Source organism: Halichoeres trimaculatus, unplaced genomic scaffold, assembly GCF_033239565.1.
Source record: "Halichoeres trimaculatus isolate MK-OKI-2021-1 unplaced genomic scaffold, fHalTri1.1 fHalTri1_scaffold_24, whole genome shotgun sequence".
Classification (NCBI taxonomy): Eukaryota; Metazoa; Chordata; class Actinopteri; order Labriformes; family Labridae; genus Halichoeres; species Halichoeres trimaculatus.
The window spans coordinates 8,730,310-8,755,039 of record NW_027437202.1 but is presented as its reverse complement, the minus strand read 5'-3'; the positions used below and the strand labels follow the sequence as shown (position 1 = coordinate 8,755,039).

The 24,730-nt window shown below is 45.0% G+C and overlaps 1 protein-coding gene across 5 annotated transcripts in view; it reads right to left on the bottom strand.

Annotated features, from left to right (window-relative positions):
* Positions 1–3,329: 3,329 nt before the first annotated feature.
* Positions 3,330–24,730, bottom strand: part of zeb2b (zinc finger E-box binding homeobox 2b) — an 80,022-nt gene continuing 58,621 nt past the window's right edge. Inside the window, exons 2-9 of one of the 5 annotated variants that reach the window (XM_074664342.1) lie at positions 23,098–23,349; positions 18,869–18,937; positions 16,961–17,149; positions 16,235–16,449; positions 12,181–12,289; positions 9,828–11,836; positions 6,755–6,857; positions 3,330–5,172 (exon numbers count right to left, since the gene is read on the bottom strand). In XM_074664342.1, coding sequence (XP_074520443.1) covers positions 4,598–5,172; positions 6,755–6,857; positions 9,828–11,836; positions 12,181–12,289; positions 16,235–16,449; positions 16,961–17,149; positions 18,869–18,937; positions 23,098–23,349 — 3,521 coding nt within the window. In that variant the 3' untranslated portion in view covers positions 3,330–4,597. Of the gene's footprint in view, positions 5,173–6,676; positions 6,858–9,827; positions 11,837–12,180; positions 12,290–16,234; positions 16,450–16,960; positions 17,150–18,868; positions 18,938–23,097; positions 23,355–24,730 lie in introns of all 5 variants that reach the window. The other 4 variants (XM_074664337.1, XM_074664340.1, XM_074664339.1 and 1 more) reach the window with 4 other exon arrangements.

Below are 24,730 nucleotides of genomic sequence, written 5' to 3'. Positions count from 1 at the left end.
TTCACATCAGAGAGGATCAGAATCAGCGCTCAGATGATGTAAAAATGAGCTCAACGTTGCTGCAAATCACCACAGAGATGAAACATGAGTTAACCTCAAAGGATGACAATATACAGACTAAACAGTCAGAGCTGACTTTAATTATTAGGAAGAAAAACATCATGCATCCATGCAGCCATCCTTCACTCAAACATATTCATGTTGGAAATATAATTATTATTAAGTACACAAAAAAATCAATCCAGGGCAGCGTGATGCCGCCTGATTGCAATTAAAAGTGCTCCTCCTTTGAGCCCGGGCTAATAGTCTGAGACAGTATCGATCGGCTGATTGGATTAACATCAGTATCAGCCGATATTCAGGAGTGATGAGCTGGATTCAAAAAGACGGCAGCTGCAGCTTATGGAGAGGTAAAGGAGAGTTCATTTGGCAAAAAATGTATTTACATGGATGTGTATGTGTGCTGTTAATGTGTGTTTCTAATAAACAAAATAAAACATGCTGCTGGCCTTTCAATTAACTCTACACTTAAGTTGATACAATACAACTGCTTCTGGGAATGCGAGAAAATACAACAATTTTGGAAAGAAATAGTACATTTAATCTCCCATATAACTTCCAAACCACTTCCTTTTTCTCCCAAATTCTGTATTTTAGGTCTCTACCCTAATAATTTTCCCCTTAATGAGATCAAATTGAGAAACCTCTGTCTTGTCCACTCAAAACGCCTTATTGCCATGTATTGGAAGAACTTATCATGTCCCACTGTTAGTCATTGGCTTAAAGATTTATCCTCATGTCTGGCACTAGAGTAGCTGACTTAAAGTCCTAACAAATGTCTTGTTTCAAGTTATTTAAAGACAAAAATGAGGTCTGAGTTGCTTGTAACCAGTAAAAAAAATCTGCCAATGGAACAAGAGAAAAGTTGCTAGTATTGAGACATTATTCTAGTGTCAAGGAAATTTTCAAGCAATTTTTTCTTGTTCCATTTTTGTCTTTATATAACTTGAAACAAGACATTTTTCTGGGTTGATAAGTTGAAAGTGGCTCATATCAAGTATAATAAGACAATTTTTACTTAAAAAAAGACAAAAACACTTGATAAGAGTTCAGTTTTTTACAGTGTATACATATCCTGAATGGGGACTCAGCGTTAACTTGAATGACTTAGTTCCTTTTTATAACTCCTGACCTCTGTGTACACTTAAAGAACATAACGCTATTTATCTAATTTTACAATACTTTTTTTTTTTCATTCTTTTTCTTACTTTCATTATTTTAGTTTACATTATATGTTGATGTTCTTTTTGTATTTGTGCACTCTACTGCAAAAACTTCAATAAATATATGTTTATAAAAAAAAAACTAACAAACAAAAAAAAAACAAGTTACTAATTAATGTAAATATTTGTCATGGCAATGCAGCATGATCATATAAAGACACTATCTAAAAATAAATAGTAAAGTAGGTCATTTAATGTCGCTGGAATCGCTCAAAACGCCCCACTGAGAAGCTAATACGTGACGTCACAAAAGCGACACGCCAAAAAATATCCAATTATCAACAAAAACCTCTAAAAACTCCAGTTTTCACACTTATTCATGCTTTAAAACTTGAATATCAACGATAAAAACGTAAACAACGTCACATGTTGACTTTAAAGCTAACTTCCGAGGTCCGTGTGATAAACAAGTGCGTCACGTGACGTGACGCAGCAAAATTGATCGTCGCACTCACCATAAAAACGTCTTTTTGTGGCTGTATCCTTTTCGTCTTCTCTTTAAAAACGTCCACAGTCACATTTAGTCCAAAATTATAGTCCAAAAATAAGATTAAATGTCTTGTTTTTGTTATTTTTCACGGAGCGGCACGAGACCGCTGCGTGCCAGCGCTGATTGACGCTGCAGGTGTTACAGAGCGACAGTGGGCGTGGCCTTAAAAAGGCAGTACCCGGAAGAGGGCGTTCCCAACAGAGGCAGATGGAAACGGTTTGAAATCAGCCAGATATGATAAAAATAAAAAGTTTTGGAGCTGTAAATCATGATTACGTCACATTACGACGCATTATTCGCATTTTTGCTGCTCAGTTTGATGACGTAAGGACATACGCTGTAAGATAATCAATAAATATTTGCCCATAAAAAGAAATTTCAGACTAAATCTGACTCTATCTGTGGGTATGATCTAATTAATGTCACATTTCCTCTGCTCCCTCATTCAGTGATTCTCTCTGTGCTTGCAGGAATATTTCATCACACCCATCCCGACCTTTGACCTCCCCCACAAGTGAAGCTCCTTTGCAAGTCTAACAGATGTAAAATGCAAAAGTCGAGGAAGGTGGAAATTCCAGTCTTCTCCTCCTCCAGAGGATTCCTGCCTCAACGCACGCTCATTTCTTTATTTTTTTTTTGCAGCACATTATCAAATTCATCAGCTAATCATTTAAGACCGCTGCTTTTATCTGCAGGATGCTCCGCCAATGATCGGATGGCACGGCCGATCGATAGCAGAGATCGGGATATGCAAAGCGCGTTCTGATGTTTGGCATCGCTCAACCTTTGCTGCTTTCATCTCCGCCGTTTGATGTTGCTTTGAATCTGCATAAAGCGGCGGTGTGAGCGGGGGAATGGAGTCGAGCGGCTGCTTCAGCAGGAGAGGAGGCCGCTGCTGGAGTCCACCTGTCAGATCCTGAGCTGTGTGAAACTTTGGATCGATGTTGCTCTGACTGCTGAGCACGCTGCGTCTCGCTCCTGTCCTGTGACGGGATTGGCTGACACCGGGAGTAATGTGAATGTGTGTTTCCTGTGAGGTGGGACTCAGGTGTAAAGACACGTTTGGCTTCACTCCTTCACAGTCTCCGTCGAGGTCAACCCTGTGTGATGTGTTTGGAAATGTGAGCAGAGACTGTATGTGATTTACATAATAATGAGAAACAGAGTTGTGGGTACGAGAGGAGAAATATTTCCACTTTTTTCTCTTTGGAAAGAATTTAAAGCGAGCGTACGGCGGCGGCGCTGCCAACAGAAACCTCGCAGCTTGTCCTCTGTGAATAAACATGAAGCGCTGACGGCTGGGTACTCTGTAATTTGGCTACTTTTATTCGAGCAGGGTTCATTTTCAAGAGAAATTACAAATTAAGAATTCAATAATACTTTTACAAAGACATTTCAGGAAAGATTCTTCTTCAGTCAAGATATCATACATAGTATTCAACAGTCCCTCTTCATTTTTTAGCTTAAAAAAAGAAACAAAGATGAAGAAAGTGGAATTTTTCAGTCGAAAATACAGTGTTTTCACAATTGTATAAAAGTTCCCAAATTTGGAATTTTCCAGTAACTGGAAAATAAAAAGGAAATAAAATAAAATAAGATTAAACTTCGCATTTCACAATGTTTCAAAACACAATAAATGCTCTCTTTACGTAAAATTTGCCCCTATGATCGACACCATGTTCCTTTTTACTAAAATATATCTATATATTGAAGAACTATAGTACTGTACACAACAGTATGAAATAAATAAAATTAGGAAATATAAAATGGGCCACATAAATAACGTTTTTTTTTTTCAAACCTACAAATAAAATGAATGCAATTTGTTGTTTCCAAAAAAAAAAAAGAGAAATAAAAGGTTGGTTTGGTGTAATACTGACAAAAGAACAAGAACATTGCACAACATAATGTAAACTAAGGAACTGCTGCCTATAATACTGACACGATGCTTCAAAGAACAACGGTGAACCTTTTCATAATACTGAAGCTGGTGAAAAAAGTAACCTTCCTTTTACACGATACGAGGGTGGCACTTGCAGAAAACACACAGGTTAAAAGGTTTGCATATAAGGCTTCTTTTTTCTTATCAAAAACACCTTACAAAGGCTTCATCCTTCATTTTTTACCCCTTACTCTCCGTCCATAAACTGTATTTTCCCTTAAAACCAAGGTCTCTGTGAAACGTCCTCCTGTAAAAGCTCCTCATACAGTCTTTTAGTTTAAATTCCTTCATTTGGAGTTGATTCAAGAGGCCTAAAATAGTGTGGCTGGAGATGTCTGTGGCGAAAACTAAAGACGACACTGTAGGTAGGTAGGTAGGTAGGTGATAACAAAAGGTAATACCGAAGGACTGTAGTGCAGACACTACTGCTCTTTTCCAACACTGTATAAATATATACATAGGCAATACTTTTTATTATTTTTGTTCTTGATTATAGAAGCGGAGTGCAATTTGTACAAGTCACTAGTTGTGCTATAAATACTATGGAACACAGGGGGTTTATTCGAGGAGGTTAGCACCACACATATTTTTAGGCCTTAGTACTGTACATTTTTTGAAATGTATTCATTTATTCATTGTTCGGTTTGCATAATGCAGCTTATTTCACAAACCCATGCCTCCTCCAGATTGATTTTGAGTCCATGTCTTGTTCGGCAGACATATTTATTTCCCCCTTTTCAAGGAAAGCTTCCCGGAAGCTTCAGGCACGTGCACGTACAGCTTAAAACACGTCTGTTTTAAACCGAGCGGGTAAGAATACTGAACCAAAAAAAGAGAGAACTGAAAACTCTTTTTCAGACGGGAAGCCTCTAAAAACTCCGATTACATGCCGTCCTCCATCGTGTCCTCGTGATCCGATTTGGTTTCCGTTTTGCCGTCCAGCGAACTTTCGTCCATCGAGTGCTCTCCGTTCTCCTCCTCGTCCCTCAACGTGTCCGGGTCCGTGTCCATGCTCTTGCTCTCCTCCTCCTCCTCCAACTCGAACTCGTCGTCCCTGCGTCCGATCTTCGCGTACCCTCCGTCCACTTCCTTCCGTCCCTCTCTGATCCCTCCGTTCACGGCGTCGTGCCTCAGGATGGCCTCGCGCTCGGCCAGCTCCGGGTAACCCTGAGGTGTCATGCCCTGCAAGTACGCCCGCGACATGAGCAGCTCCGTGGGCTCCAGGTGGCCCTTCTCGCGGGCCTCCCTCTCCGCCGCCTCCCGCTCCTCGGCCTCCCGCTTGCAGTAGGAGTAGCGGTGGTTCATGTGCTGTGAGTAGGAGCCCGAGTGGGAGAAGCGCTTCCCGCACTTGTCGCACTGGTACGGTTTCTCTCCGGAGTGCAGCCGGGAGTGCTCGATGAGATGGTGCTTGTGTTTGAAGGCTTTCTTGCAGATCTGGCACTGGTGCGGCCTCTTGCCTGCAGGAAACACAAGAAACACAGAGAGGGAGACGTGAGAGGAATGCTCCGGCAACAAATCCAGCAAATCACACAAGTCAGAAGAAAAAAGAGTGAAAACGTTGAGGAAAAACTCTGATGGGTTTGATGGCATGGAGTAAAAATGACATCACGGAGCATTAAATCCAACTTTGACATACGACTTTGGGTTATTTGTTTATTCAAATTGCCAGCACGATGAGAAAGTGAGCTCGCATTCATGGCCCGACATTATGGAAATTCCCTCCTGTGGTTTAAAGCATGAAGAAACTCGACCACAACTACTTATTTAAAGCTCATGAATGCAACGGAAATAAACAAAGAAAACAAACAGAGGAGGCGCGACAAAGGAGTAAACAAATCCAGAACGGGCGGAGGAGGGAGGCGGGGGGAGACGCCGCTTATCTCCGAACATGATTCAAGTTCATGGTGACGCCTGGGCCCGGGCTGCGGGACGCCTGGGATGCCAGGGCAGAAATGAGAAACCCGAGCCGGCCACAAGGGCAGGGTGAGCTGGTTTTATGACACGGGGCCATAAACTGTCGGGGTAAATAAACGTCCTCCGGCTTGTAATGTGGCTGCTCGTACATTTTCCCCACAAACATTTTCTCCTGCTCTCTTCTCGAAACTTAAACTACCTGATAAAAAAAAAACAAATCTTAATTTCTCTGCTGCTCAACATGTGTGCGAACGTGGCCGCCTTCCCCCCACAAATCACGCGTCCTCACATCCAGCACTTCTGTCCAACATCTGGACGGTTCAAACGCTCCTCTGAGTTTGACAATTTTACTCCAAAACAACGACATTAAAGCGCCACATTCTGGAGATAACACACCCTCCTTTTTATTTTGAAGAGTTCAGCGCTCCCTGTCTTTTATGTCCGAGCAGATAACACGGCGGCTGCGTGGAGCGGCGAGCGCTCGGATACAGATAGCGGATAAAATAAATGATGCAACCTAGTGAAAGAGGATCTCTGTATAATAACTATAATGAAAGACTTGTTATCAGCGCTGTGAAGCTTCTGAGCACTGCTCGGCTGATGGGATCTATCGCCAATAATGGGGCCGATAAAGGCATTAGGGGCTTTCTACATCGAGGTGAATTGATGTGTGTTTTTAAAGATAGCGAAATGGTTCAAACAGCAGGGTATGATTGGAAAATAAAGAGCACAATCACTTGAAAAGATCCTTTTTGCTTTGGCTACCTGCTTTAATTACCAGCTATTCTTTCCCAAAAGAGCGCTACATCTTTAGAAATGAGTGCTTTAAAGTAGAACACACAATACACAGAGTCTACTCATCCCTGGGCCAGCCTGTCAATGAAGAAGCACGTTAGGTGTGGGGTTACAAACAACTTAAACAGAGGAGGAAAGGAAGAGAAAAGGGGGAACATAAAGTATAAAAATAGTCAAACTGGTTTGGAAACACAAACATTTAAAACATAAAAAAGCATGGGGGTTAAAGTAAGGGTCTAGAACAGTATATACCTGTGTGTTCATATTTGTGTCTTAGAAGGGAACTGCTCTTCTGGAATGTTTTGTCGCACAAGTCACACGCGTACATACCACTTTCGGTCTTCTTAATCTTCTTCCGCGACAGACAGGAGTCGGGGTCTGTCATGTCGTCCAGCCCTGACATGTAATCTGGAGTACCGTCGAGGAGGTCCCCCTTTGAGAGACACAAACACACAGAGGAGGAGAGACGGGAGAGCAATGAGACCAGCGCTGAGAAGAGCGGACAGTTTCTGGTTAGGAGGAGGAAAAACAACTCAAATATGTTGCCATGACATTTCTGCTTCTTAGACCCATGATCCTTCATTTCTTTAACCTTTGACCTCCACTGCAAAAAACGAAATCTTTCAGTGGTTTTTAGACTTAAGATGAGCCAAATTCACCTAAGCAGTCCAGAAAAATGTCTGGTTTCAAGTTATTTAAAGACAAAAATGAGCTCTGAATTAAAAAAAAAAAAAGAAAGAAAGTAAAATCTACTTTATTTTCACAATAAAGACAAAAAAAAAAAAATCTACACAAAGTAAAAATCTAGCGAATAACTATTAATTATATAATAATTTGCAAATATTTTTAACAATTTAAATAAAATAATAATTTTGAACATATGCAAAATTATGGAATTGAAATGAGTCGCTTCTTCAAAGAAAAAAAATCTTAATGTGACAAATTTGCAAAACGTGCAAAAATGTTAAAATAAAAAAAAAAATGGCGAACTGTAAAATATTAGCCAAAAAAAAAAAAAAATTGTAACGTCAAAACTGTAATTTAAAAAAAATAAAATTAAAAAAATGTAAAATTCTAAAAATTTGCAAAATCAAATAAAACTATATTTTATTCTAAATTTGCAAAAATTTAAAAAAAAATTAAATTAAAAAATGTTCAAAATATCACCTCAAAAAACCTTGTATTGACAGATGTGATGCATCTATATTCTTATAAAAAATGTTAACACATGGTTTTTATAAATAGTCAGTGTCTTAAATCATTATTATCCTCTGTAAGAAAAATAAAAAAATATTTTTTAATAATGTTTTTTTAAAGCTATAAGGAGCCACTGCATGAAGTCAAAAAGCCGCACGAGGGTCCAGAGCCGCAGGTTGAACACCCTTGTCTTAGACCCAAGCTTTTGCCTGGTGTGCAATTTTTAATTCGCCTTGTCATTCAAGATAAGTAAGACCTGATACGTATAATATCATATATAATAATAATATATATATATATTATAATACTATAATTTAGTAGTGTTTAGTTATTATACTTATAAGGTCTTACTTATACCACATAGCAAACAAAAGCTCGGGTCTTGAAAGGTTAAAAACTTGAAATAAGATGTTTTTTCTGGACTGGTCAGGTGAATGTGGCTCAGGTTAAGTCTAAAAAAGACATTCACTACTAAAAATAAGACAAAAACATTTGATAAGATTTCAGTTTTTGCAGTGGGAGCATTAGCATCTGATGCTAACAGGGTCAAAGGGTCAAAAATGACCCTCAGAGTGCTTATTTTAAGTATAATAAGACAATTTTTATGTAAAATAAAACAAAAACACTTGATAAACACATAAAAACAACTAATGGAGAGCTTGTCTCTAAATTAATTTTACTTCCTGTATAAGGTCTTACTTATACCAAATAGCAAATAAAAAGGTCTTAAAAGGTTAAAGGCAAAAGCGAGTCAGACCTCATTTTTGTCTTTTAACTTGAAATAAAACTGGTCAGGTGGATGTGGCTCAGATTAAAGCCTAAAAAGACATTTTCTGCTAAAAATCAGACAAAAACATTGAATAAGATTTCTGTTTTTGCAGTGGGAGCATTAGCATCTGACGCTAACAGGGTCAAAGGGTCAAAAAGTGACCTCAGAATGATCAAACGAATCTGACTCTGAACACACGTGTGTAAACCGAGCCGACCCTCCCGAACAATCAAAGCCCGCTCCGTGTTCTCATGCATCTTTAATGACGACGCTCTCTGATTGGCTGGTTGGTGGAGTAATATCTCCGTCTGTGTCTGACACGCTCCCCATAATGGCGTATTCAGTGTGGTCTCATTCTGCTCGGCCTTTAAAAGTCTCTTTATGATGAAGATTAGTCTTACGCATGAATTGATGGAGGACAATATTACAACAGCGGAGCGGCGTTCTTGAATTGCAAACTCATATAATGATTAAAATCAGAAGGAGCACCTTAATGGCCAATATTGAGCCACCAAAGCTCCCTTTAATGAATATGAGGGTGATAATGTGAGGACAGCTCGGCGCTGTGTTTTAAGAAGGGACCACTATCACTCTGCAATCAATTTGAGCTAAACGCCTGTAGCTGTATTTTTAAAATCTAATTTAATAACTTAGAATAGGAAACATTATTAATACTTTTTTTCATCAAAATGGTTCCCTCTATGTTAAACAGCCTTCAGCATTCGCTGGTAATGAACATGGAGACGGTGCATTATTAATCCACATGTAGCAGCTCATTTCGTGCTGTGGCGCTCTCTTTAAAATGCAGCAAAGTTGCGATGGGAAATTTCAGAGAAGTGCACAGCTCCGGGGCTCACCTTTGTCATTTTTACAAAGGCCTTTCACCCATATTTAATTACAAAATATCTGAGCTCAGGCGGGCGTTTCCACACGGCTCCAATTTAGGAGGCGGAGCTGTCGCCGATATCTCAGTGCTGCTCACCTTTCACCCGCAGGAAGTCTACGATTCAAACACTCAAAGTCCTCAAAGCGTAATGAGACAATCATGAATGAGAAACCACACTTAGCCTAACATGATCAGCTGATTAAAGATGCGTTTCTGATTAACGGGTTGATCGTTTTTAGAACATCTGAAGCTAAATCAATAGATGTCAAAAGGATTGCTTGAAGGGCTCAATACTGCATCTTAAAAATGCTGCACAAATATCTGATATTCAGGAGGAGAAGGAGCTTAATTTGATGTTTGCGACACCAGGAACAGAAACAGAAACAGAAAAGTCTGGTCCTGTCTCTGAGCCGACCTCAGGTGAGCGTCTCCTGACTCTCCTGACTCTCCTGAAGCGGGTTTTTAATTAGCACCAGAATGAGTTCAGATCATTTTCGGGAGCCGTACGGAGCCCGGGGGCTTTGTCACAGAAGCACAGGTGGCTTATTTACCTGGAAACCTGGTTTCCGCTGGTACTTTCTCCTCTGCTGCATCTCGGCAAAGGTAGCCGCGCCTGCTGCGTAAGTGTAGGCCATGTGTGGTAGGAAGCCCATTTGGTCCATGCCCGGGTAGGGCCTGAGGCCCGGTATGCTGGCCTGCATCGGGGGCATGAACGTGGCCGGCGGGAAAGCGCTCTGAGGTGGAAGTGAGGTGTACAGGGGTTTGCCGGCAAACGGGTTAATGCCGAAGATGGGGCTAGTGCTTTTTTCAAGGTTCCCGTTGTTTGTAGCGCCTGAGAATTCCTTCTTGAGATAGGCCAGGTTCAGAGGCTCTTCGAAGTGCTCTCTCGGGGAGGGGACGTTGTTGTGTTCGATGGTGATGCTGCTGACCTTGGGCCGGCTTTTCACAGTCAGTGCGTGCTTGGGCTCCTTCATGAGTCGGGGCAGGGAGAGGTCGAGCGGCTCGGCCTGCAGGTCCTCAGAAGTCAGGCTGTTGGGGGTGTAAGAGCTGCTGTGGGAGTTTTTGGAGGAGGTGGACGACAGGTTGAGCGGGGAGGGCGTGTTGCTGCGGGAGTGGTCCATCTTTTCGCCCTGGGGTTTGGCGTTGTGGCCGAACTGGTGGTTTTTCAGGTGTCTGAGCGAGTTGTCACAGTTGTTGACGTTGTTGTGGAGCTCTGCGATGGAGGGGGAGGTGATGCGGTCCGAAGCTTTGAGTAGAGACACGGGCGACCTAGCTGCCATAGAGTCTTTTGGTGGAGTGTGGTGGTTGTTTGTTCCGACGACCATGTCCATGTTGTTCCTGTGCTCGAGCGGAGGGGTCCGGTTGGAGCTGTACTGGTACATCTTCCGCTGCTCGAACCACTCTTTGACGAATTCCTGAGGAAGTCCCACCGCTATGGAAATCTTGAGCAGCTCCTCGGAGTTGGGCTCCATGTTCATGGCGAAGTAGGCCTTCAGAACGGACATGTGGTCCCTGTAGGGGTTGATGGGCCCGGTGAGTCCCTTCTCTGACAGCATGGAGGAGGCTAAGTGGGAGTTCTTGTCCATGAACATCCCCGGCTTGTTGGGCATCAGATTCTCACTGGGCTGCAGCACGGCTTTGATCTCCTCGTTCATTTTGCACAGGTAGCGCTCGTGCTGATGCAAAGGTATGGGCCCCGGGAAGGATTCTTTGCAGTATTGGCAAGCGTAAGGTGTAAACATGTTATTTTCCTGCACCTTCTCCTCCACACCTCCTTCGAGCATGTGGTTGGGTTTCTCTCGTTTGATATTGCTAATCTGTCTCTTTGAGTCCGTCGTCAAGCTCTGGAGGCAGGCTTTGGCTTCGTTCACTTTCTCTAACGTGTAGTCGATGATGCTTTTGGTGGCGCCGTTGTGATTGACGAGAGGAAGACCGACCTGTCCGGCTTGTGCCAGCCCCTGTTTCTGCTCCTCCACCTGAGACCCCAGCTCCTTCATGTAGGCTTTGAGCTTGGAGAGCTCCTCGGGCTTGCAGTCCATTTTCTGCCGGCACACCGTGTTGTCCACGATCTGGAGGACCTTCTGCACCTCGCTCAGGTTGTTCCCCAGCGGCCCGGGGTAGCACAGGAGCTGCGACTCCAGCCCGGCCATCCCCAGGTGCTGCAGCGGGCTCTGCCCGGTGGAGTTGTGGTGCATCCCCAGCGGGCTGTTCCCTCCCATCCCTCCGTTCATGAACGGCCCGGGAGCGCCGAATCCGTGGGACGCCATCATCAGCTTGTAGTCGTTGAAGTCCAGCGGCTCCGTCTTGATGTTCAGGTGGTTGTTGTGGTCGGGGAGGCCGAGCGGTTTGCCGTTCTCCAGCTTCTGCCGCAGCTGAGTGATGGCGGTGTTGGTGGGCGAGGAGGAGGCGGAGGTGGGCGAGGAGCCGGTCTTCATGTTGCCGCGCATGCGCCCGTTGACGGCGATCAGGCCGATGCACTTTTTGCTGCTGATGTGGGAGCTGTAGGAGCCCGAGTGGGAGAAGCGCTTCTTGCAGTTGGGACACTCGTAGGGTTTCTCACCTGGAGGGGAGGAAAGATGTCGTCTAAATTATTCAAACTTAAAAAATATAAAAATTCAACATTTTGTTCCTGTGAGGCTGAGATTTGTTTTATTTAAAGCGCTCCTCCTGATTAATTCCTGACAAATCAGCTAATAAAAGAAATCAACTCATCTGTTTCACACATGCACATTTCTGAGCAAATATTGTGGTTGGCAGCTGGACCGGTTTTAAACACAGCGTCCGTCAGCAGCAGGGAGGGTCCAGAACAAACCACCAGGAATTTCTGCACATTCGCAGCGTTCCTGAAGCTCAGCTATGAATATTCACAGAGCGGAGCGGGGCGGCGTTCCTCCCGCGACTCACCGCTATGAATCCGGAGGTGTTCCTTCAGATGGTGCTTGTATTTGAAGGCCTTGCCACACTCGTTGCATTTGAACTTGCGGTTGCCGGCTGCTTGGTTGAGCAGTTGGTGCTGCGAGAGAGAAAAGGAGAGGAAGAGGAGGAGGTTGAAAAAAAAACTGTACAAACATGGCGGGGGTAAGAGTTCAGTAAATAATCACAATCAGTCGGCATGACAACAAGCAACAAAAACGGCTCCAGTCGCCAAACGGAGCATCTTGGCTTTCTACTCCCACCTCCGCCGAACGACTCCGGGCAGCAGCGGCGATAACACAGAGAATCACATACCTTTTAATTTCCTGGCTCCTCAGCCAAAGGAGGCATGCCTTTAGATTTGGCAGCCCAGAAAATAGAATAAATGAAAAGAAGCTTTTTTTTTTTCGAGCGTTTCCCCTTCATTAGAAGCGGCGATTTGATCTACTTTTCATTAATTTGGGCCTAATCAGTCTGAGAGGTATCAGGAGCAGCTCCACACACCTGCATTCACACGTCTTTCAGGAACACTTTCAAATGTCTGCGAGTAATTGGGTCTTTTTTTTAGAGCCTCAAATGTCTCTTTAATAATCTTCGGATACAGAACAGAGCGAGTCGTCCCGGCCTTGATTCCCTGTTCAAAGGTAAACATCACATGCAATGCATCGAATTTGCAATTCAAAGGAGCTCGATAAGAATAAAACGCTAAATATAACCCTCGCAGCGACAACAAGCAGGACTCAGGGTGTGCGAACCTGAGCGTCACTCATGACACCGTTAACTCAGAGTGGGAGTGGAGGACGTTAAACGGCGAGTAAATAAAAAGAGAGATTTCTGCTCCTCGCCGGGGGAGACGCTCCCCCTCCTCCTGCTGCAGCCTTGACAAATGCTGGGGTGTGTGCTGACTCTACCCACATTCCTGGGGAGACAGATGGTGGCGCGCAGGACACTGGGAGGACTGGGAGGAATTGTTCAAACAGCCCCAACCTTCAAAGATCAAGCGGGGAGATTCAGGGGGCCCAGCCAAGCGCCGGAGAGGGACCCCACCGCTCGTATGTTGCTGAGTTGCATAAACAAACAGCAACAGCTGCTTCGGTGCCTCCCCCTGCCCCCTCCTACCTCCACCTCCATCCTCTAACTTCCCCCCGAGGACCCCTGCCCGCTAAACTTTGTCTCGCCACTGCTGCTAATCAGGCAGTCGCTCTGGCTCTTAATTGTGAATGCTCTCCTTCAATGTGAGCTCTGCCGCCGCCGCCGCCGCTGCTGCTGCTGGTTGTGGGCGGGGACCTGACTGGATGTTTGCATATGTATAACCTCTAATTAGTCATATTTCAGCTAATTGCTTAAGAGGAGGAGGAGTATTACGGCTTGTAAACATAGAGCAGAGCACGTGTTTACCTATCCAGGACATTATTCTTTATGTTAATCTGATTGCTCCGGAGTTAGCGGCTAATTGCTAAACACACAACCAGGAAGTGGGAGATTTCCTGAAACATGCAGAAACTCAGCTGGCTGACTTTTTGACCTTCTGTTTCCAAGCTTTAGCAAAACAACAAAAAACGGTTTTATTTTATTTTGCATCATTTTCAGCAGCGTGCACAACATCACACAGCTTCAATCGTAAAATATGAGACAACAAGAGGAGGAAAAGGGGTTAGAAGCAGAAAGAAGCATGCATGATGGATGCAGCATGAGTGGAAGTCTGGATGGAGAGGTTTAAGGGGTGAAACGTGGAGAATAAGCTGAGCTGTGACTGTTGCAGCTGAAAAGAAAAGAAGAAGAAGAAGAAGGAGAGATGGAGGATATCTCAGAGACAAAGAAAAGAGCTCCAGCTATAGAAAAAGGTAACTGAATAAGACATCAACTCCATCTCATCTGGAGGATTACCACTTAAGCAATCCAGCTAATTTACAAATCTAGATAACGGGCTTTGTGGAGGCAGCCGTGCAGCCTGAATGGGAGTCTGTGGCCATTGACAGCGGCTCTGGAGGGGAGCAGCGGCAGCATTGTAATACGAGGATTGGGACGGCCGGCCCATCTGCTCACGTTTACACCCAGCTGGTAGATCAGGTGAAAGTGCTGGCTGCTGACATCTGATCAAATCAGCCCCAGTCTGAGCCTGTCGTGTTCGCTTCAGAGGGCCCGACAGCGCAGCCACGACCTGGGAGCCAGCACCGGAGAGCAGCAGGGGGGCCCCCAGAGCGGCTGTGATTGGACGCTTTCATACTGTACTACATAATGAGGGCTTTATGGTGGGGATGTGACTGGAAAACCGTTATTTATCCTCTTTTTTAAGGCAGGAAATGGATCATTTTTCTTAATCAAAAACAATCTGAGCTCATAATGTTATTTTATTGATTGAAAATTAAGAAAATCGCATATGAGACAACTGGCCTTTGTATCATTTTTATAATTGTTGTCGTTGTAATAATTTATAATTTTACTTGTCTATTTTTTTATTTTTATTTTTTTTTATTATTATTTGTTTTTTGCTTTTTCTATGTTCTGATGATAATGACAAGATGTTTACAAAGTATATACACAAAAGTAAATGATACATGTATGTGCTGTAAAATAATAAAAAAAAAATAATAATAATAATACAAAAAGAAAATAGATTAATTTTGATCCATTTTCTCTAAATAAAAAAATAAAAAAAATTCCAAATGAGCTAAATTTTTTTTTGAATTTATTTAATTTTTTTTTTTTTGAGGAAAAAAATATTTTTATTTTTTGTGATGAATAAATTGAGGATTATGTTGAATTATTGTCATTTTTTTTTTCTATTGATTTTTATGCAACGCAGAATTAAAACATGTTTTACAGCTACACAAAGTTAAATTCATTTTTTTTAAATAAGGAAAAAATAATTAGACAAGTATAACATGTTGTTGTCTCAACATTGTTATAAATTTGGTAATGATAAAAAATAAAATAAAAAAATAAAAAATATATTTTAAAGCAAATTAAAAGAGAAAAAATGAAATAAAATAAAATAAAAAATGATTTATTGTAAACTTAAACAATAAAAATAATGGGACATAATTATTTGACATTAAAAAAAATCAGATAATAAAAAAATATATTTTGCCCCTCTTGGTTGTGCATAAAAATAGGTGATATTAATTTTTATCTGGCAGTAAAATGAGCTATGAAACGATTTTCCTAGAGTCAAACTTATTTTGCTTTTAGATCCTTTTTGAATAAAGTTGCTGAAATGAAAACATCAGCAGTTAAAGAGCAGTTAAAGAGCAGTTAAAGTTTGTCAGAAAAGCAGAGATGAATTAAAGTCCTCGAACCGTTTGATAAAAACAGTCTTCACTAATAACCCTCCCTCCAAGAGCAGAAACAGTCTGCGTTAATATTTACTGCTCTAATTTTACTTCACTGAGAAGTTATAATTATCCCCCGATGTGCCAAAACTCTGAAAGCGTGCAGTCTTTTTTTGCCACTATCTATCTCTCCGCACATCTTCAACTTAAAGCTGACAAGCGAGTTAAACGCCCGTGACTGCTGGATGTGTTTTCACCTCACAGGACTTTAAGGTGATTCATGCTAACTGCCAGCGGATTCACATTATATTTCAGACGTATAGGCGGATAAATCGCTTGAGAAAACTCAAGTATACACAGATGTTTATGCAGTGCATGAAATTAGAAGAGGGGGAAGGCCGGGCGGAGCGGCGTTGGGGGGGTTTGATGGAGTGCTGCGACTGCAGGCTGCACCCGAAGAACATTAAAGGCCAGGAAGTGAAGTGAAGTTAAGGAGCTGATAAAAATTTCCAAATTGGAAATTCACACAATCATTCGATCGTGAACACGCGACTGGAAAATCATATCAGGGAGGGCCATCAAAAAACCATTTAGTCCCTCAATTAAAGTTATTACCATTAAAGGATCTGCATCTTCAAAATGCCATGAAAAATTAATAATGATTGCCAATCAGAAAAAATGATCTCCCCTCTCGGAGGGACATTAGGAGTGAAATAGGGGACAGAGAGAGACAGGAGGAGGAGGAGGAGGAGAGAAATGAAAGATCCCCTAACCTGATCCCTCGCAGGCTTGTGTGTGGCCATATGCCGCTCAAGCTGAGTGCGGTAAGCAAACGTGTAGTTGCACAGGGGGCAGGCGAAGTTCTCCTCGTTCTTCTCATGGCGGTACTTGATGTGCTCCTTCAGCGATGTCAAACGCTTGTAGCCCCGGTCGCAGTAGGGGCAGGTCAACAGTTGGGCGAAGGCATCTGGCGTTCCAGGTGGCAGGTCTGCACGGGAGACAGCGGGAGGAGGAGGGGGGAGGAGGAAGAGGGGAAGGGGAAGGGAAAGCGGGCCAAAAGGTCAGCGAATCAATGGCAGCTAACGGGCGGGCTGCCCAGGAGTGGTATGGGAGTTATCTCTGCAATCTGCTCCACATGAGAGCAGCAGTGTCAGGCTGGCATCCGCCGCGCCACGACCTCCTCCCGACTCCTCTGACACACACATGTTCTGCTTCACACACACACACACACACACACACACTGGGCTGCAACAAAAGCTAGCTCATGTAGAAAAACACACTCGCTCTCACACACAGGCCTCCAATCAGGAGCCTCCCCGTCCTCCCCCCCTGGGGCTTCGGAGGTGCACTATCTGATTTCAGGCCCCTGCCCAGCTGTTGCTTAAGACTGTAGGTAAACACCGAGGCATCCGGTGAATCTGTGGGACCAACAGCTGCCCGGCCGTGTCAGCGAGGAGCTGAGCAGGCCAGTCCACAAATGAAAGTTTTGTTTTTCTCACCGTTCTCCTCCGGCCCGGTGGCCTCCGGCGTCCCCAGGCGGCACAGCTCCTCCGGGGCTTCTGGGTAAATGATAGCAGTGTCTCCCCGCTGCAGGTACTCGGCGATGCTCACCACGTGACTGTCGGCGTCGTCCAGCTTCCGCTTGGAGAAGAAGTCCTCGAACTCTGAAGTGCAATCGACGCTCTTGACTGGAAAAGAAGAAGAAGAAGGAGACGGTGAAGGAGGAGACCAATAGAGGAGGAGGAATAAATTGGATTCATTTTCTCCCCTGAGAAATGTCTTACAGGAGGATATTGGTGGAAATGCGATGAGGACAGCCACCCTAAAACATTACAGCGCTGCTTTGGGGGGGATACATCTAAATTACCGGCTTCGCTTGTCACGCCATGCCGCCCAAAATAAGAATTGTAACTTAATCCGGCCAAAAGTCGGAGATAAACGCGGCACCGTGAGCTGCAGAGAAACTTCACTGACCCAATTTAGTCATGACATGAAATCAGATTTTAGGTTTGGGCTGTGAAATAAAAAAGGAGCATACACAGACGAGCCGGGGTTAATCAGCAGCAGAGCCACGTTTCTCTGTATCGGCTTTCACATATAAGGTCAATCAAGAGACCGCCGCTTTTGTTGATTCTGTGTTGAACAGATTACCCAGGCCAAACCACAAACGGGCGCAAAAAAAGAGGAAAAAAAAAAAGGAGCAGAATGTATCTTAAGCCAGCCAAAGTGCTGAGGCCACACAATGCGCTCCTCCAATCATTTCCCCGTCGCCTCTCTTCAGGGGAAACTCTTTAAGCTGCAGCGTGGAGATAGCTGCCTCCAAAAACAAACCGGAGCTAAAAGAAATCAGCAGGCTTCATTAGTCAGGGGGATGGCCCACTTTCACAACACACACACTCACTGAAACACACACACACACACTGTTTACAACCTGCAGAATCCTGCAAAAAACAAAAAGAGGCGAGTGACGTCTCATCAGACTCCCTCCTCTGTTAATTAGCCGCTTAGACGGCGTTGGACGGCGAGCAAGGTGAGGTTTAAAGAGCGATTTGTTTGCCCGTGATGACTCCTTGCTCCAATTTGCGAAAGGTCAAGGTAGTAGATACTCGGTTGTCAAAAATGGCACCCAAATGTCAGGAGTGCCAATGGGCGTCTTTTGATACGCGGCGCTCTCATTAGACGACTGTTTGTGGCGTTTGAAGGCATGCTAAGCTAATTGTTAGCAGTGTTTTTAAGGCGTCATGTGGTGATTGACGCAGACGCAGCTTGGTGCAATCAAGAGTTTGAGAAATGACAATTAAGAGTTAATCCTCACGGCTGAGCCAGACGTTTTTGGAAGAAGAGGAGAAGAAGAAGAGTTGTTCAGGATGAGTCACACGAGGAGGAAAAAAAAAAAGTGAAAAGTGGCGTTTTTCATGTTTTATGTTGGAGTCGTCCTGCGTGGAAATCTAAATGTTTCTTTAAGAGAAAAACGACGGAGACTTTGGAGGAAATCACCTGGATCAAAGTGTGCTTTGGCACCGGGCAGACGTGATCAAACTGCTCATGTCTCTAAACGAAATCACATGTGATCTGGTGGCGAGGGAAGGGAAGCTTCGGTATTGTTTCCAAAAGTCCTTTGAGCAGTTTTTCAAAATGGAAAACATTCGCTGGAAGTGCAACACAAGAGAAAGAGGGAGAGGAGAAGAAGAGGAAGAAAACGCGGCGACAAACGGAGAGTAATGAAATCTGAAGGGAGGGGTGCGGGCAGGGCCGTGTGGCGGGCGGTTTGTGGGGTGGGCAGGGCCCGTTGTCAGGGTGGCCGGGGTGAAATCATGGACGCAAACACAGACTCAGACGCAGAAATTTGATTTTAAGATGATTCAAGGATGTAAAACACAAGAAGCAGCGTAATAAAGACGTCTCACCTGTACCGTTTCCAACCGCCTGCAAAGACGCATCCGGCCCCAGGGTGTCGAAATCATCCTTTATTTCATCTGCACGGGGGAGAGGAGAGAAGCAGAGGGAAGGGGGAGGAAGAGGAAGAGGAGGGGTGAGTACAATCCAAGCAACAAACCCGACAATGAGGCCTTTAAGAAGCAGGTATGGAGGAAGCAATAAAGGCACCGCTGTGCATCGCAGCGCGCCGCCGCTTTGTTCGCCGCGCCTAATGAATGCTATCATCCGGGCCAGACAGTGACTTATTTACCTTTAACATGACAACAAGCGGCGGGGGAGGCGGAGGAGGCTTCAATCGCCAAACAGAGTGATTAAATACAACACGGAGCACATCCACCTGAGCAATCACAGAGCTCCAGCCAACACGCCGCCTGAGCTTATTACTCCCTGGCTGAGACGCCGCTGCAATCCTCTGCATGCAGGATCACGCCTGTTTTTATCATATGTCATTTGCTGGATGCTTTTCATCCTCGGGATTGTGTGCACACTTTTTTTTTGCTGCTAGCTATGTGTGGAGCGTGTTTCTCTGCTACTTTAAAACTTACTGCGTCTGAGAAATGTTTGAACAAGCAGCCCTCCTGGGTTTCTGGTTCCTGCCCATCAGGATAATAGCTGATGGGCAGATCCAGTCCTGGCACAGGTGAGGAGGCTGTAAACAAGCTGCAGGACTGACAGGCTCATAAACAAACCCTCTCCTGACAAATTAATCCCTCCACGGTCGACAGGAGGACACCGACCGGACAATCTGCTTAAGGAGTCCCCGGTCCCTCCTTCCTGCAGCGGCGCTGAGAATTAAATCAAGGTGTTTCCGAGAACACACATTTTTTTATTCCTGCATTGTTTGCATTTCACGCATCTGTTCCTCCTCCGACGTCACCGTGCAGATTTCTGATTCCTCCAGGATGCATCAGAGACCTGGCCGCCACGCCACAGGAAAGGTGGTGGGTGTCGTGTTGATCATAAAGCTATCCTGCTTACATTGGGCTGCACAAAAGCCAGAAGACAAACAGGTCGTATTTTTAGTCCAACACAATGGCTCTAATAGTCGAGGAATGCTTTCCAGGCTCGTAATTCAGGGTTTTTCTTGAAATTAAAGATTCTTCTTCTGTGGTGAAATGATAAATACGGCTGTCGATGCTTCGCAGAATAATGACAGGCTCCTCTGTCCTGGTTTAACTTTCCTCTCGCTTCCCCAAACTGTACATTTGATTGCACGTCTGCCAGAGAGCGTCAGAGCCGCGGTCGCCGCATGAGAAACCGGTTTTCAACGACATAAATTACGACGAAACAAAACAGATTAAAAAAAGTTTGGCTGCAGATTAAAATATACCCACAAGTATCAGATATCAGGAGCACATTTCCGTGTCCTCGTAGGCACCGTGTTTGCTTTGGGTAATCAAATTTGGCTGCATACTTCTGCTCTGACGCAAAGGGGGATGACCGGAGGGATTTACTGGCCCTCCACTCTCCCCTATTTACCTTGGAGGACTTTTGTTATCTGTGGTCTGAAGGGAGCAAGGGAGCAAGGGAAGGAAGGGAAGGAAGGGAGGGAGGGAGGCTGGCTTCCAGTAGGAGGTAGGCTAATACCACAAACACCTCTGTGCAGAGGCCCTGTGGCACACTTACACACAGGAAACCCTCGTGCTGCTGCAGAGAGTTCGATTTCTGTGCATGTTTTTTGTCGTGCAAATCCTCAAAAAGAGATGCAAGAGTCACAAGATGCAGGAAAAATCTGGGGAATTAGCTTCTCCTGCAAGAATTCCTGCAAAAAGGAAGAAAACTTGCTCCTCTTTGTTTCATGCATGCACCTTTTCCCGTCCTCTAAAAAGCTGCAAACGAGTGTTTTGTCTGCAGTAAATCAGAGAGGACCTGAAGCGCTAACCTACACACCTCCTCGGAAATAAAAAAGCGAGGTTTGAGGTTTTTCTGCGCCGACTTTGGGCTCAGTCTGGAGCAGGATTCCTCGTATTTTCACAGCGGCTCTGATGCTGTTTATTTTGAAAACATTCCTATTTTTACGGCCGGTGACCGCAGTCCCTTCAAAGTCCTGCTCTTTTCTACGTTCGCTCCGTTTTCTCCTGAAACGCTGGACTCAACCAGCTCCTGATGCAATCTCTGATATTTTATCGTGTTGTGGTAAATAGCTGATATTTAGTGTCAATGTTCCCTCAAATTTGAGCCTCCTGCAGCCAAAGAATACTCTGCTTTCCTCTGGACTGGATTCTTGGCAGAGCTGGAAACATCTGCACTTAGTGAAAAACATGGGAAACTCCTGGATGGATGCAGTAGGTGTTTAAACGAGCAACTCCAAAACTTGATAAATGTGCGAAGAAAACAAGACCCACTGTTTGAGGAGCGGCGGCCAAATCCTGCAGAACTGTCCGAAAACAGAGGATTGGATGAGTGAAATCATGTGTGGAGGCTGGATCCAGCAAACATGGAAATAAAGACGGGTTTTTTTCTTCTCCTTCTCTCTCTGACGTCCCCGGTTTGAAAAGGGCGAAGGGAGAAAGCAGGTGATTTATTTGAAAATGTCTGTCAGTGATAATGATGTCATGCTTTCCAGCACATCGCGTCCAGCTTCGATGTGGGATGGAGGAATGTCAAGGACAACGCCAGACACAAGACTCTGATTGTGCCCTGAAATCTGAAGACGCTGATAAACTTCCAGAGACGAGTGTGAGGCATCAAAACACGCAGAGTTTTGATTTTTAGGGACACATTTCAGCGCTTTTACGAGCTTTAACTTTGAAAATGAGTGTAAAAGCTCCTGATAGGGGAGTGACGACCAAATCAGTCCGAGCAGGGAGGAGGGGAGGGGGTGCGAACTTATCTCAGGCCTCAGTTATGTGCTGAGGTATCACTGCAGACACTTAGGCACCGAGAGCAAGAAAAAAAAAAAGCAGGCTGGGAAACACAGCACCCGCAAGATTGGGAAAGAGACTCCCAAACGCTCTAATGAACTTGACTTGCTCTCCGAAATATGTCAGCCGCTTTATCACACCAGAAGCGTATTATCTGGGGATTGCAACATAGTTGAATTACAGACATTATGGCACCGCAGGTCTTTATCAAATAAACAATTACCGTATGCAACGACAGCTTGTTTATCCTTTATCTTGATTTATTTACCGAAGCCTCTGTCTTCCCCTCCCCCTCCAGGAGGCGAGAGGAGCTGTTATTTAGGCAAATCTTGAAGTTTTTTTTCAGCCCTAATAAATGTGCAATTTTCCCCCGTATTAAAATTTAAGACTGCTGAATGTTCCCCGTTTTTCGGCGCCGTGCACAGCTAGTTCATTAGCAGAAATGAATAGCAAAGCCCGGCTCATTTAAATTGGCTGTCTTACATGACTTCTCGCCATACTCTGTTCCTGTCACATGCTTCCAAGAATCATTGACTCTTATTATACATGTAAATGGCTATCATAAAAATAAAAATTTCATTTAAGATTGTTAATGACTTTTTTGCAGCAGTCTGGCTTCCTTTAATGATTATACCCCTGCCCCCTAATTAAAAGTATTTATCTTTCAAGCATCCGTGACTGTGGGCCCCCGCAACCCACAAAAAGCCGGTCGCTCACTCCAGTTTGGGAGGCGTCACCTGCTCGGGATTAAGCAGCTTGTTAGGGAGGAGGTGAAACACGGCATCAGGCGCTGCTGGAGCTTTCTGCTCATCACGCTCCCTCCCTCCCTCCCTCCGCTTTTCATTTCCTGCAGCTCCCCGGCTTGTTTTGCGAGGTTATACATTACTGTAAATATTTCTCGTTGTTTGGCTCAGAGCGGGTCTTTTCTCTAAGCGTGAACCAAATGGTCTCTGTCGCTCACAAAGAAACTGTTTATCGCGTCTGTCTGCCGAGGGAGCAGCTCCGGGGCTCCAGCGTCAGACCTGGCTCAAGCAGTGTTTGCAAAACGCTCGGCGGCGTTTGTTTAAGTCTGCTCGGGCACCAGATGGGTGGGGTTTACGGCGTAAGACGGCGCCGCGAGTGGCAGGATGTGCACACATTTGCTATAAAGTAACCAAGAGCGAGCTTAGGGGTTGTTTCGTGGTGATTGACAGCTCACCTGAACCCCAACATCTGGTGGATTAAAGCCGCAGAGCTGCAGACTCTGATTTCTCAAAAAAGACACTTTCACTGTTTTCTAACGTAGCCCCGCCCCCTCAGGTGACCCTCAACCAATCAGATTCAAAGACACTCACCAGTACCGTCGACCGAGGCACTCAGCATGTCGTTGTCAGGCCAGATGTGCTCCACGCCGCTGTCCCGCATCTCGTCGTCCTCCTCCTCCTTAGTGAGGAGGCCGTGGCCGTCCCCGCGTGGCGAGGCCTCCGGGTTGGTGAGGCTGGCGGGGCTTCCCGTGCCGTTGATCAGGGGGTCTTCCTCGGACACCGGCAGCTTGTCCTCCTCCTCCGTCTCTGAGCCCGTCTCCACCACATTCTCGTAGTTCAGAGCTGCGACACAAAGACACACAGAGAGGTCAGGAAGGGGCGGAGCCTGTGCATGAGCTGTTTCAGGTACAAAACAAACGCTTTTTTGATCTGGTGATGTTTCCTGAAGGGATGTGGGCGTGCTCGGTTCAGCGTGTCAGCGCCGTGAGGAGCAGAAATGAGAGATGAATCTGAAAAAGGGATTTTTTGGAAACAGAGGTTTGTTCCCAGATTAAAAAGGTCACCCCACATCACCGCCCGCTCCAAGGCGTGGGCGTCTCTTTTTTTTTTTGTGGGTTACACCCCAATTACAGCATCCGCCGCTGGAATCTGTGACTGCACCGCAGCGGTGGGCAGACAGCTGTCGAGGAGATGCGAGCCAAAATAGCCACTAATTTTCAGTCCTGCACACATGCTCGGGATGCCAACGAGCTGCACCTTTCAGGACGGCTCTGCTCGGAGCATAGCCGTCACGTCTGAGATGCTGCGCATAGCTCAGACAATATGACAAACGTGCTGCGGCGCATACAAAAGGCTTAACCTATAGTCATTTAGATTATTCAGCAGCCCTCGGATGGCGTCCCATTTACATTTCCACTCAAGCATGAAGGTATATGTAAATGTTTCCAAACATATAGAGACATGACAGAGCCTAAGGACTTCACACACACACACACACACACACACACACACACACACACATGCTCCAGCAGGGCCCGCCCGTCTCCACAACGACACACGTCTTAAAATAACCGTCCTGCAAACACGGCTGTGAGCTCAATCGAAGGCGGCTCGCGTGCAGATTAGTCACCACAGATCACTAAGTGATGGCGCCGTGTTTTGGTGGCATCACATGAGGACACACCTCGTTGGCAGCCAATCACGGGAGGGCCGCCGTGGGGACGAGGTGGAGGCTTTGGAGCGTGGTTGAGTTTATGTTTCTGAGTCATAAAGAAACGGCGTTTGGAGAGTTTGGAGCAGAAACGCTGCACAACGTGACCCCCCCCTGTGAGCATCAACAGGCTTCATTACAGAGAATCAACACGCCAAGTCCATGCATGACATGTGCGAGGACGTTATACATATCAAAAGATAAGCCTCCCCACACCTCCTCCTAACACGGCGCCCAACCATTGACTGGTCTGCACTTGCCTGCAGCGAACAACTGCACAACAGGTGCAAATTAAAATGAAAACAGGGCTTTCAACCGTGGGAGGAGGAGGGACGAGGAGGAGGAGGAGGAGGAGGAGGAGGGTGGGAGTGCGGTGACCTGCCTCGAATACCAATCGACGGAGGAAACAAAACCTTTTCAAGAGGTGTGATCACAAGGGTTTAGGCAAGTTCAGACTCAGTAATGCTCCTTGGAGATGACAAAAAAGGCAACGAGGGCCTGAGAGAGACGTTA